The sequence below is a fragment of the Salarias fasciatus genome, chromosome 3, assembly GCF_902148845.1.
Source record: "Salarias fasciatus chromosome 3, fSalaFa1.1, whole genome shotgun sequence".
NCBI lineage: Eukaryota > Metazoa > Chordata > Actinopteri > Blenniiformes > Blenniidae > Salarias > Salarias fasciatus.
This window is the reverse complement of record NC_043747.1, coordinates 11,491,119-11,505,517: the sequence shown is the minus strand read 5'-3', so window position 1 is coordinate 11,505,517 and position 14,399 is coordinate 11,491,119. Positions and strand designations below refer to the sequence as shown.

Here is a 14,399-nt window from a genome sequence, read left to right as displayed (position 1 = left end):
CTTTGTTTAATGTTCTTCTGATCATGTTTGAACTTTTCCACAGTGAACGTCACACTGGAAGACAGAAAGAATCAGTATGTCAAAGTCAGTGGTACAAAACTGAGAGATGCCAATCCTTGTGATTTTTCTGGTGATTTTCCTGATGGGCAGAAGGTTACCTGTGTGACAGCTGTCAAAGGAACACCTGGCTTCTCCTCTGGACAACACTACTGGGAGGTTTCTCTGAAGCATCCAAATTTGCCTGATCCCAAACGGTCCTGGTGGCTCGGAGTTACAAGCGCTTCTGAGATTCCTCATGAGGCAGATTTTTCTCCAAACACATCCAATGGTTTCTGGTTCTTGTCTTCTTCCAGAGACGTAGAAAATAAGCTTCAAATCAGCACAGAGCCACAGTTTTCACTGCCTGTCCATGATAGACCGTGTACGGTTGGTGTGTATTTGAATCGTGACAGTGGAGAGCTTTCCTTCTACAACGTGGAGAAAAAATGTCTGATTGGATCTTTAACTGCTGCTTTCACAGGGGAAGTGTTTCCACTGTTTAATCCTGGAAAAGGTGATCCATCAGTTATGGAGATTTTGCACAGGACAGAACAAACACAGGGAGACAGTGACACTGGGAATCATGTAGCTTCTCCAGAACAAGAATAAGTCTTCATATGATCTTAGTAACGACACCAGATACAACTGATACGATTCACACCGACACATCATCGCTCATTTATAGTTTGCTGTGGATTTAATCATTAGTTAGCATGTTTTGAGGTCTGCATGACTTTTTTTAAGCATATTGTAGTTTTCCTGTCTTTTACACATCATTGAGACTGTACATGTGTTTTTTAAGCTCAGGATTGTTCTGTATCTGAAAAACTGAAGAACTTTTGCTTGTGCTCCTCTCCTCTATGGCAGCTCCATAAATTAGATGTTCAACTTGTTTCATTTTTCTGATATAATGCTTTTATATTGTAAACACTTATGTATGAATGATTTGTGTGGACAAGTAGTTTTAGGCTCAAGTCAGTGTCGGGGTGTTGCTGAGTCGCCTGCATAAAACTATCCGGACTTTTCTAATAGTATTTCAATGGTCAGTTCTTCTGAAACTTTTTAAGACACAAAAGTATCAAATGAACACAGCTCTGTGTTATTTATATATAATTAAACCTTTATGAAAACAGTAAAACTGACCAAATATGCATCTGTCTTGACTTATCGGTTAAAAATTCAACTGAGCAAGATTTATTACTGACTGAATTCCTGTGGGACGAAGTTGTTCTTGTTGACGGATCTCACACTTTGTTCAATACTACTTTCTCTCAGTGTATTCTGATATTTACTGGTTTGCATGTTATTAGTATTAGTACATTATCAAATATATAGTGCAGCCTTCGACATTCATCTGCAACCTGTCCTTTCTAACTGGTACTTTTACTTCAACAGTGAAAACCGCAAAAGTCTTTGGGGTATCTTTGTGGTAACCCTGATATAACAAACACTCTTCCTATTTTCAAGTGACAAAAGAAAGTTATCAGAATCATTATCCAGTCGAACTATTGAATTCAAAATAACAGAATATGAAAAAGGATACAAATGGGTTTGTTTTGCTGCAGTACTCAGAAGCTGTATGAGATGAGAGAGAGTTAGTTAGTTAGTTAAGTTTATTTCAGTCATCTTTTTACAGGAAAACACAAGAAACATAATTCTTACACTTAAAACAATACATTGACTGAAAGGGTATAGGCAGAAGTTTATCACTTGTATCGCCTACCCCTAGCAACATAATTATTTCCATGACAGCAACAAAATATATTTTCAAAAAGAAAATAACTAAAGAACTACAACCGATCTAGTTCATCCAGCTGTTGATTCTTCTTCTCCTGATTTATTTATTTATTTTTTTTTTAAATTTCACCTCTCAGCGTGTCTTACCCTCACACATCCCGCACCCACACACTATTCTATGTTCAAATCACACCCAATTTTTCACACCCACACACAAACACACACAAACACACACGAAATTAGATTACAGTCATTTTTGTACTTTATATGGTTTCCAGGGTATCTTAGTTTAAACAGTAGTTCTATATTTATTTAGAATGCTGGCCTTATACTTTTTTTGAAAAGTATGAATATTTTTGGAGCCCTTTACTATATCGTCCAGATCGTTCCATAAATTGACACCTCTAAACGAAACGCATCGACTTTTCAAGCTGGTCCTCACTGAAGCTGTTTTGAAAATCATGTCCCCTCTCAAACTGTACTGTCTCTCTCTGGGTTTGAACAAGACTTGGATATAGTGAGGGAGCATATTGTTATGAGCCTTATACATGACTAGAGAGTGGTTATAATCTGAGGGAAACTGAGCTTTGCAAACCAGCCAAGGTGAGAACTACGATAAAGCAGAGACTGTTTCTGTCAGAGGTGTCAACCTGAGGAAAAGCTGTGAAGAAAAATTACACTTTGTTGACTTTCCTCATTTGAGAAATGTTTAAAATTATAGCTCTCAGAAAATATTAAAATCATTACAAAGGATGAGTATTTCAAATAATAATACCTTTGATTGCACTGACCTTTGAGTTTTTTTCCCTTATTTGTTATGGAACTTTGTATATTATACATTTTTTTTGGATGAAATGAAGTTCTGAAACTGCTTTTGTGACAAATTTAGATCTTCAAGTTAATGAGTTACCTTCTTGTAGTTGCTTGAGTTGTTTTCTTTTCTTTTTTTCTTTCGCTTTCTTTGTAGAAAGGGTAGGAAGAATAAGAGTTCAGCCTGCATCTTTTTCAATTAGCACCTTTGTAAGCTGCGTTCATTGTAAAAAAAAAAAAGCCTTTTGCTAATTGAAATAGTACACAGTAGTTTATTCAACCTATTTTTGTTATTCCTGCATGTAAATGTAAAAAAAAAAAAGTGATTTTGTGACTGTCATGAGTTTGAATAAACACAATGAATCAGAGGTCTGTATTTGTTCTATTTTCAGTGTTCCAGTGTAAAATTCAGCTTACAGTCCAGTTTAAGAAAACACATCAAAATGTCGTACACTTTAATAAGTACAGATAATATTTGCAGTATGTACACCCGAACACAGGACTAACTTACTAATCACTACTGCATACTTGTTTTTAACATCTATCGCAAAGAAATTGAACTATAACAAATTTGTGTTTCAAATCACTTCTGCCTCCACTGGCCTTTAACATCCAGGAGAAATGGGACAGAAAAATATGAGCAAATCCAAATATACACTTCATTTCCAATCATATTTATGCAGCCTGAACAGATTGTACAACTCTTAATTCATCAACGAAACAACAGGAATAATTCAATCATTCCACAAATCAATGCAAGTTTCTCTGAATCTTGTTCTGTCAGAAATCTTTGAACTCTCACAGTATTTTTGAGATGGCAGTAAATTGATTTTGTTGTTTTCTCAATGGGTTGTTGATTTTCAGGTAATCACAAGCATGTCAAAGAAAGCCTCAGTTCACAACGAACAATTATCTGAGGGTCCTTGAATGCATCATGATTCTATTTAAAGTGAATGAAGAGTGAAAGCAGAAGTAAACCTGCCCTGTGCCCACAGCGTAAGGGCACGCCAAGGACGAAGTCTTTTCTTAAATATGAATATTATTTGAGTCCAAATTTAAATTCTAATCAGTATAACCTGAAGTTAGATGAACTGCCCTCGCTCAGAGCCACAATGGGTGAGTAACTATTGTATAATACAAAAATTCTAGAATTGCATGAGCTTGTTGAAGACAATACTTTCCTGCTTTCCCGAGGGCATTTACATTTCACTATATATACAGTGGATATAAAAATCTACACACTCCTGTTGAAATGCGTGGTTTTTGTGATGTTAAAAAATAACAGCAAGACAAGTAATTTTACAACTTTTTCCTCCTTTAATGTGACCTATAACCTTTATAACGCAATTGAAAAAAACAAGCAGAAATCTTTTGGGGAGGTGTAGTAAAAAATGAAAAACTGAGACAATGTGGTTGCATATGTGTGTGCACCTTTTTATAACTGGGGATGTAGCAGTGTTCAGAATTAACCAATTACTTTCAAACTCAGGTTAGACTGGAGTCAGCATTAAAGTGCCTCTGATCATCCCCAAATAAAGTTCAGCTGTTCTTACAGGCTTTTCCTGACATTTTTATAGCCGCATCCAAAGCATCAGAAGATCTCATTATACAAAGATATCAGTCAGGTGAAGGCGACAAAAGAATTTCCTTGGGACAAACATATCCCAGGAACACAGTGAAGACTGTCATCATCAAGTGGAGAAAATATGGCACAACGGTGACATTACCAAGAACAGGACATCCGTCCAAAATTGATAAGACGAGAAAAAAAATTGTCAGGAAGGCTGCCAAGAGGCCAACAACAAGACGGAAGGAGAAGCTGGAATTTCTGGCAAGTACTGGCTTGTGTCATACATGCGACAACAATCTCCTGTCTTCTTCCTATGTCTGGGTGTTGGGGTAGGGTGGCAAGATGGAAGGCTTATCTGACAAAGAAAAATATCCAAGCCCAGCTTCATTTTGTAAGAAGACATCTGAAATCTCCCAAAAGACATGAGGGAAAGTGTGTTATGGTCTAATGAAACCAAGGTTGCACTTTTTGGACAAAATTTCAAAAGGTACATTTGGCGCAGAAACAACACTGCACATCACAAAAATAACACCATACCTGCAGTGAAGCATGGTGGTGGCAGCATCATGCTTTGGGGCTGGAAGTGGGGCCTTAGTCAGGGTGGATGGAATTATGAACAGCTGAAAATACTAGTCAGTGTTGGCACAAAACCTTCGGCCTTCTGTTAGAATGCTGAAGATCAAGAGGAACTTCATCTTTCAGCACGACAATGACAAAGCTCACTTCATAGTCAACAAAAGAACGGCTTCACCGGAATAAGATGAAGGCTTTGGAACAACCCAGCCAGAGTTCAGACCTCAGTCCCATCCAATATCTGTGGGCTGATCTGAAGAGGGCTGTGCGCAGGAGATGCCCTCGAAATCTGTCAGATTTGGAGCGGTTTTTCAAAGAGCGGGCAAATATTACCACATCAAGATTTGCCACAGTGACAGGCTCCTACCCGAAAACACTGAGTGCTGTAACAAAAGCCAAAGGTGCAGCAGCAAAGTATTTATTTAAGGGTGTGCATATTTATGCAACCAGGTTTTTTCATTTTTTTTTATTTCATATTTTTCCCTTTTTCAAGGTTTCAGTTTTGTTTCAATTGCGTTGTACAGGTTATAGGTCACATTAAAGGTAAAAAAAACTTGTGAAATTATTTCTTGCTTTGAAATAAGCAAGAATTTTTTGTTTTTTTGTTTTTTTGGTTGTTTTGTTTTCACAAATGAAAAGCTGAGAGGTGTGGTGTGGCTGGAGGGCTTGGAGGACAGGAGGACGGGCTCAAATGCCGACTGACACAAGGGTGGAGTTCCAAAGATTTCATGACAGTTTTGGTGAATGTAGTCCAGGAAGTGGAGACATAAGAGGCTGCAAGGAGACTGGGAGCACACAGGGAAGGGTACAGACAGCGATCCAACATGGACTGACAGGAAGCAGGAGGCTAAATCCATTCAGGAGGGAAGGAGCTGGAACGGGATTGGCTAACAGGGAGAGTGAAACATCGGTGAGGCAGACGGACTACAGGTGGAACTAATGACACAGGAGGATGGACAGATGACACATTGACTGGGGAAAAGGGCTGGATTCCGATTCTAATTGATCACCAATACTCACATGGACTCTTCACTAATGACTAATACACGCCACAATTTTCAGACCTTTTATAGGTAAAATAATTGAAAATTATGGAGAATCTTCCTTTTGCAAATGTGCCTTACTCTTTATTATTCTTGTGTCTGTGAGTTTAATGGGACAAAATGTAATAAGAGCCTCACAATAACTTTGAAAATGACTCTTTGTTTCATTGAAAACACAAACAATAGGAAATGTAAAGCACTGGCTGAACTCACAATATTTCTGTGGCAGGTTCAGACGGTCTTGTGGTCGGTTCTAATGACTCGGTGCCTCACAGCCGCACTGGAAGCAAACCCCTCTTATCAGCAGTGTGGAAAGATAATGACATGGTGAACCTGAGCTGTGAGTCTGAAGGCTGGTATCCACAGCCCGTGATGCGCTGGTCCGACCGGAAGGGAAATCTGGCTGCTGCAGACGTGCGGTACGATGAAGATTCATCTGGTCTTCATTCGGCCCGCGGTTGGGTTCTTGTTCCCAGCGACTCGCAGGTTTCCTGCTCAGTCGGCATCAATAATGAAGATGCTAAAGAGGCCTGGTTCCACCTGGGAGATCCTGAAAAATCAGGTAGTAAATCATTAGATTTTGAGAAAATGTCTTTCCTTGTGTTGAACTGTTGCATTTTCTTTTGGATTGTAACACAATATAAACAACTTACTTCTGATTCAGACTGTGGAAGTGGTCCATGGATGGCCTTTGGGCTGCTCTTTGCTGCCATCGTCATTTCGTCAGCTGCACTTGGAGCAAGGTACATCAGAAAGAGAGGTAAATGACAAGAGATGATCTCTGTGGAGAGAAAATACACACCGTAAATACACCACTAGACAATCTGGTGCAGCAACCCCCAGCCCTGCGTTACATCAGACCAAGGATCATGCAGACACGTATTTGACCCCGTCACCAGGCAGCCTGGTGTGGCTCCTCCAGAGCTCCCAGAACGTCTTACCATGGATGTGAGTGCTATCCCAACAGAGTTCTCTCAATCTGACCTACTTCCCGGGTCCAGCACCTTGCCTAGGATGTCACAGCAAGACTGGGCTGCAGAGCAACGAAATGATCTTACAATCAGCAGAGTCATAGACATTGTAAACACAGGAAAATGTCCTACTTACCGTGTTCGTCAGAAGGAAACCCGAGAAGTGCAGCTCATGTTGAAGTTGATGAATCAGTTGGTACTAAACAATGGCGTTTTGTACAGAAAACGTATGAACAGGGGTGAGCTTGTATATCAGCTTGTCCTTCCCTCAAAGTACAGAGAAATGGCACTCGAAGGTCTTCACGACACTGTAGGTCACATGGGATTGGACAGAACATTAGATCTTGTTCGCACACGGTTCTACTGGCCAAGGATGTTCATAGATGTTGAAAAGAAAGTAAGAACCTGTGAAAGATGTGTTCGTCGCAAAGCCAGAGCTGAAAAAACTGCCCCCCTTGTGAACATCCACACCAGTCGACCACTTGAATTAATCTGCATTGACTACTTGTCATTGGAACCTGACGGTCGTGGGACAAAAAACATCTTAGTCATAACAGACCACTTCACCAAATATGCTATCGCTGTTCCAACTGCAGACCAAAAAGCAAAGACAGTAGCTAAGACCCTGTGGAACAGTTTCTTTGTCCACTACGGCATGCCAGAGCGAATTCACAGTGATCAAGGTCGGGACTTTGAGTCCGCTCTCATCAAAGAACTTTGCCAACTGTTGGGGATAAAGAAAACTCGAACTACCCCTTACCACCCTCGTGGTAATCCTGTCGAGAGGTTTAACCGAACTCTCCTGGAGATGCTGGGAACCTTGCAGGAAGAAGACAAAGTCAAGTGGCGTGATTTCGTACAGCCTTTGGTTCACTCCTATAACTGTACCAAAAATGACACAACAGGTTTCTCTCCTTACCAGTTAATGTTCGGGAGGCAGCCAAACCTTCCCATTGATGTGGCATTTGGACTCAGTCCAGAAGGACAGAAGAAAGTCACTCATACAGATTATGTGAAAAAACTGAGAGAAAATTTACAGGAAAGCTATAAGCTTGCGATTGAACACAGTGAAAAGACTGCACAACGCAACAAACAGAGGTATGACTTCAAAGTCAGGGAGTCTATCCTTGAGATAGGAGACCATGTATTGATCAAGAATGTTGCTATGCAGGGTAAACACAAGATAGCAGACCGGTGGAGTAGTACTGTGTACAAAGTTGTGAAGCACATCGACGATTCCCCAGTCTACGTTGTAGCTCCACTCACCTCTGATGGTCCAGAGAGGATATTGCATCGGGATTTGCTGTTGCCCTGTGGATTCTTGGCTCCATCCATTCAAGAGGAAGTAGATCAGGTAAAGGAAAAGAAAGGAAGAGCTCAAACTCCTCATGAACAAGAAGCATCTCAAGAGAGTTGTGAACCAGGGCAACAGTTCCAAAGTGAAGAAATGAGACACTACTACCCACAGGCTGCTCAGGAACCCATTACATTTCCCACAGTAACCATTATCCATGAGACTCCTCACATACAAGTTGCCCCAACTATGGAGGATGATGATGAAATGAACACTGAGGGATCAAATCTGAATCCAGAAGCTGATGAATTCCAGCCCATGAGAAACCTGGAAGAAGATAATATTGAAAAAAATGAAAACTTACCTGCTGAAAATGATCCTGGAATTGGAGATGAGTCAGTCCAAAGTGAGTCCGAGAGAGAGATCACAAATGGAGAAAATGGACAAAATATGGAAGAGAACGATGATGAAGTGATAATGGAGGAGGGATGTGAAATAGATGGACAAGATGAAGATGATTCTAAAGTTGATGACAAACCTATTCGGAAGGAAACAGAGTGTCCTGAGCTCAGACGGTCAACAAGACAAAGGACCGAGCCTGACAGACTGACATACAACTCACTGGGTAATCCACTCTTGTTAGTCATGCACTCTATTCTGACCAGTCTTGACCAGGTTTTCACACGAGCTCTTGATTCTTCTCCTACCACTGACGTTAATCAACTTACTCCTTGGTAATAGGTTAGACATGCAGGGACGCATGCCCATTCAGGAGGGGAGGATGTAACACCCATAAAAATTTGTGTGGGAGCACCAGCATTTAAAGGGTTCACTGGGTGTAATTCCTCCATTCCTCCAATAGAGTGTGCAGTAGCTCTAGGAATTCCTTCTTTTTCCTGAGACGAGAGACGTGTTTTTTTTTAAATGATGTTTTAGCGCTGGAAACTTGTTCAAAAAGTTAAGTTCAAGAAATGTTGTCAGGAGTTTTTGGGAATCTGGACACTTTTTCCTCTGACCAAAGCAGAGTGGGACCGCTGATAACCTTCTTTTTGATTGTTTTGAGCTCCGGTTGGTTTTTGGTGTATGTTTCTAAAGTAGATGCTGAACGAACGGCGAGCCAAATCCCAGTGAGCATCAGATGAAGAGCAGATCAGCACGGAGGAGAGTGTGAGATACAACTTTGCTCCGTTGTGCAACGAAAGAAAAGGAACTTGGATCAAACTCTGGAATTCAGCTAAGACACTACAACAAACTCATTACAACCCGGACGGGTGTATGAACTGAACTGAACCCACACACATTATTTTATTTCTTCTTTTTTTTTCCAAATCAATTTATATATACTACTGTTATTTTTCTTGTTCATCAAATGTTTATATGTGCTGGTATTTTGCTGTTGATGGTATAGAATGAGTTCATTTTTAAGAAGTGTTAAATTAAATGTTAAATGAAATCTGTTGAAACAAAATATTGTCCCTTTTCAATTATCCTCCTTGAGCGAACCTAACGTTGCCGTTGCCAGAGATTTGGCCATTAGATCATAAACTGTTTTTTTTTTCTGGGAGCAAACTTTTGTATTGGAAAGACAGAAATCTTTACTTTCTTTGCCACGTTTAATTCATTCGTGCTACAATAAGTACAGATAATATTTACAGTATTTACACCCGAACACAGGACTAACTTTGTCATTACTACTGCATACTGTTATAGATTAGGAAGTATTTATCAAGTCAAATCGTACAAATATCACTGAGTATCAAACACAATCTATACGAGTTGATTTGTTTTCACTTAACGCAGTCTGCCTATGTGTTTTTTTTCTTTTTTTTAAGATTAAAACCATTGGTTTCCTCCTCCAAAGCTGAAATATTCACGTTTGGTCATCAGCCTTCAGTGGAAGAAATTGCGAGACGGAGAATGTTGTCTAGTTGTCTGAAGAACACACACAACACATTGCAGACCTTTTTAGTTTCCTTGTTTTTAATATCTATCACAAAGAAATTGAACTATAACAAATGTGTGTTTCAAATCACATACTTCTGCGTCTGCTTCTCTTTTACATTTAGCAGAAATGGGACAGAAAACGATGAGCCAATCCAAATATACACTTCATTTTCAATCATCGTTATGCAGCCTGAACAGATTCTACAACTCTGAATTCATCAATTAAATAACAGGAATAATTCAATCATTCCACAAATCAATATCTGCCCACTGGATTTTTTTGGCAGTGAATTCACCTCAGAAGCAAAATAAAGTAGCTGCAGAATATAAACGCCAAGCCAGCAAGAAAAACAGGCCGATCCCCAAACCTGGAGGAAAATAAAAAATCTACCTCACAGTCTGTTTGTAAATAAACACATGAACAAGTTTCTGTAAATGTTTTTATGTCACAAATCTTATAGTTCTCAGAATAATTTTTCAGATGGCAGTGAACTGATTTTGTCATTGCCTCAGTGTCGCTGTTAAATTTCAGGTAATCATAAGCATGTCAAAGAACACCTGTGTTTACAAAGCATCATTATCAGAGGGTTCTTGAATGCATCATGATTACATTAATAATAGAAAAGTGAAAGTGAAGGTGTACTAACAGCAGCAAAGACACGCCGAAGACAAAGATTTTCTCTCAGATATGAATGTTATTTGAGTCCAAATTTAAACTATGACATGCACAGCCTGCAGTTAGATGAACTGTCCTCACTCAGAGCCACAATGGGTGAGTAACGATTACAGAATACAAAAATTCCGTAATTGCACGAGCTTGTTGAAGACAATAGTTTCCTGCTTCCCTGAGGGCATTTAGCAACCTTTTCCTATGAGCCTATAATAATCAATCGATGTACTTGTCTCTCTGTATTTGATCTGTGATGGATAATCTGATGGAGCCAGCTGGGGTCACCTCCCATTCACGACCCCCCACTCCCTTTAACCTGCCTGGCCTCAGTTATACTTTCTTCTTTTAGGAATGGTGCATTTGTGGTTTGTGATGCTGTGTGTGTCATCATGCACTGCTGCTTCTGGTAAGTGTTGAGACTGAATTTAAAATGAAACAAGGATGCTTGAAACCTCTAAGTCTCAGCACAGGTTCTTTTATTTGACTGAAGATGATCAGACCGCGAAGAAGGTCTATTCTAATAATAAAGTAAAGATACAAGGCTCCTTGGACCATCAGCCCTGCAGAGGTCAGATCTTGTCAGAACCCCAGGTGAAAATGTTGCCTGTCGATGACAGAAAAGGGTCTTTGAAGCCTGTTTTTGCACAGTTAGGCAAGACTCTTTCTCTACACTTCATCCTTGAATTTTATGACCTGATCAGACTGTGACCAGACCTTCTTCTGGTTGGGATGTTTCGATCTCCTCCACCCTTAAGGCACTTAGGCAACAATAAATGTGGAGTCTGTTAATCTTCTGACCGGATCTTTTCTCCAGGGCTGTGGGTTCAACACCGTTTATAGCTCACTCAAATGCTAAACTAAAGTGACCTTTCAAATATGCAGTCACAAAATAAAAGAGCAGAGTAGTAAAATCACAGTTTAGTCATACAAATGGATAGAAATACACAACATAAGCTAGTTACTCACATCCTTCATCATGTTGTCAAACCACTTCTCTTCAATTCATCGACACTGGTTCATAGAAGTACTCAGAACCCCGCAGCTGCTCCACATTTTGTCACAGTACACTCACTTGAATTTACTCAATCTGATAATAGATACTAATACCAGGATAATTGTGAAGTGAAATGAAATGAATGTGTTTTTTGTTTTAACAAATGAAAATCTGAAAGGCGTGGTGTGACTGGAGGGCTGGGGGACACAAGGGTGGAGTTCCAAAGATTCATTGACAGTCTTGGTGAACGTAGTCCAGGAAGTGGAGACATAAGACGCTGCAAGGAGACCGGGAGCACACAGGGAAGGGTACAGACAATGATCCAACATGGACTGACAGGAAGCAGGAGGCTAAATCCTTTCAGGAGGGAGGGAGCTGGAACGGGATTGGCTAATGGGGAGACTGAAACACAGGTGAGGCAGACGGACTACAGGTGGAACTAATGAAACACAGGGAGGGACGTGGACAGCAGGAGGATGGACAGATGACACACCAACAGGGGAAAAGGGCTGGATCCTGATTCTAATTGATCACCAATACTCAAGTAGACTCTTTAATGACTCATGCACACCACAATTTTCAGACTTTTTTTGGGGAAATGAATTAAATTATGGAGAATCTTCCTTTTGCAAATGCGCCTTACTCTTTATTATTCTTTCCCATAAAATACACAAGTCTGTGAGTTTAAATGGACAAAATGTAATAATAGCTACACATCAACTTTGAAAATGCCTCTTTGTTTCATTGAGAACTCAAACAACAGAAAATGTAAAGCACTGATTGAAGTCACAATATTTCTGTGGCAGGTTCAGACGGTCTTGTGGTCGGTTCTAATGACTCGGTGCCTCACAGCCGCACTGGAAGCAAACCCCTCTTATCAGCAGTGTGGAAAGATAATGACATGGTGAACCTGAGCTGTGAGTCTGAAGGCTGGTATCCATAGCCTGTGATGCGCTGGTCCGACTGGAAGGGAAATCTGGCTGCTGCAGACGTGCGGTACGATGAAGATTCATCTGGTCTTCATTCAGTCCATGGTTGGGTTTTTGTTCCCAGCGACTCGCAGGTTTCCTGCTCTGTCGGCCTCAATAATGAAGATGCTAAAGAGGCCTGGTTCCACCTGGGAGATCCTGAAAAATCAGGTAATAAATCATTGGATTTTGAGAAAATGTCTTTCCTTGTGTTGAACTGTTGCATTTTCTTTTGGATTATAGCACAATATAAACAACTTGCTTCTGATTCAGGCAGTGGAAGTGGGGGATGGGTGGCCTTTGGGCTGCTCTTTGCTGCCATCGTCATTGTGTCAGCTGTACTTGGAGCAATGTACATCAGAAAGAGAGGTAAATGACAAGAGATGATCTCTGTAGAGAGAAAATACACACCATAAATACACCACTAGACAACCTGGTGCAGCAACCCCAAGCCCTGCATTAGGTCAGACGGAGGGTCATCCAGCCAAGTATTTGACCCCATCACTTGGCAACCTGGTGTGGCTCACGGTTCATGACACCCGAAATTGCGTTTTGGGACCCCCATTTGTGACACTATTATTCAGCATTATTCGGTTCTCACGGTACAGAGGTTCCTGGAGCTCTGGAGGAGTCACACAATGTTGCCTGAAGATAGGGTCGAATATGTGGTGTGACCTGACGTAAGGCCGGATGGCTTGTGGAAGCATGTTGCAGAATCTCTGCTTGATCTAATGCACGGATGGGGGATGATTGTTTACTGAATCCAGTGTGCAGATGTCTTGATATCGCCTGTATTTGTGTTGTAAACAGTCATGATTCTGGTGTATTATTTGTATTATATGTGTAATTATCAGAGAAAAAAACTCCTATATGAAGAAAAGTTAGTTGCAGCTCAGTCAATGTCTTTTATGTTTCAGGCAGAAAATCCAAACGCAAACAAGACGAAACTGAAGGTAAGAAAGAGTCAAAATAAATAAAAAATGTACTTCTGCTTATATACAGTAGGGTGTATTGAGGTACGGAATAAAGAGGTAACTTAGAATGAGTTTATTTTTCAGCCTCTCTCCGATATGCACAGAATGGAGCCTTAATGGCTTGTTCATGTCGCCCTCTAGTGGCCAGAATCGTGAAGGTGAATTAAACTGGCCCAAATCTCAGTTGGATCTGAGATCCAGGATTGCAAAGTCATTTTCAATCAAATTAAGTTTGAAACCAACAGGAACAAAATTAACATTTCAAAATGTGTGAACAAAATGGATATAATGCACGTGTCTCACAAATGATCAGGAGAAAGGATGTAAAGGTGTCTGATTTTACTCCACATCTCAGAGATTGTTGTGAGTGGATGATGGTCCCTCTGTTGGGCTTTCAGATGATTGATTAGATGTAGATATGGGAGAACATGCATCCTCCAAAATCATTTAAGCTTATACTCAAACTGAGAATGTTTTCATTGAGGAAAATGAGACCAGCAGGCAGCTTCCAACTGATAATGTCACTTATTTTAGGTTCACATTTTAAAGTTGGATTTAATGATTTCTTCCAAGAAAATTGAACAATCATGACATGTTGTGATTTATTTTCAGGGCTACCACTGATGTCAAAAGGTAAAACTTAACCCTGTCACTCGTTGTTCTTTAAGTCAAGACAGATATATTAACAGATGTGTTCTCTACAGCTTCACCTACAGTGCCACAGAATCACTTTGATCCATCAACATTTAACGACAACTATGGTAATGCTCATTTTATATGGAATAATCACTTCTATGTTTCAGGACTTTTGT

At 40.2% G+C, this 14,399-nt stretch overlaps 2 protein-coding genes across 8 annotated transcripts in view; both read left to right on the top strand.

The window, feature by feature from the left end:
• The window catches only part of LOC115409910 (butyrophilin subfamily 3 member A2-like), a 39,527-nt gene that overhangs the window by 2,715 nt on the left and 22,413 nt on the right, over positions 1 to 14,399 (top strand). The window contains exons 9-10 of one of the 7 annotated variants that reach the window (XR_003934034.1): positions 44 to 1,633; positions 2,335 to 2,954. The exons of 2 other annotated variants lie outside the window; for them this stretch is intronic. Coding sequence is in view for 4 of the 5 variants with exons in the window: in XM_030121280.1 (XP_029977140.1) it covers positions 44 to 648 (605 nt within the window). In the remaining variant the exon portion in view is untranslated. Of the gene's footprint in view, positions 1 to 43; positions 2,955 to 14,199; positions 14,221 to 14,291; positions 14,349 to 14,399 lie in introns of those variants that run through there. 4 more of the 7 variants (XM_030121262.1, XM_030121272.1, XM_030121246.1 and 1 more) reach the window with 4 other exon arrangements.
• On the top strand, positions 6,544 to 12,589 carry LOC115409872 (uncharacterized). The gene is made up of 3 exons (XM_030121169.1): positions 6,544 to 10,753; positions 11,001 to 11,057; positions 12,452 to 12,589. The coding sequence occupies exon 1, from the start codon at positions 6,715 to 6,717 to the stop codon at positions 8,773 to 8,775; it is 2,061 nt and encodes a 686-aa protein (XP_029977029.1). The 5' UTR covers positions 6,544 to 6,714; the 3' UTR covers positions 8,776 to 10,753; positions 11,001 to 11,057; positions 12,452 to 12,589.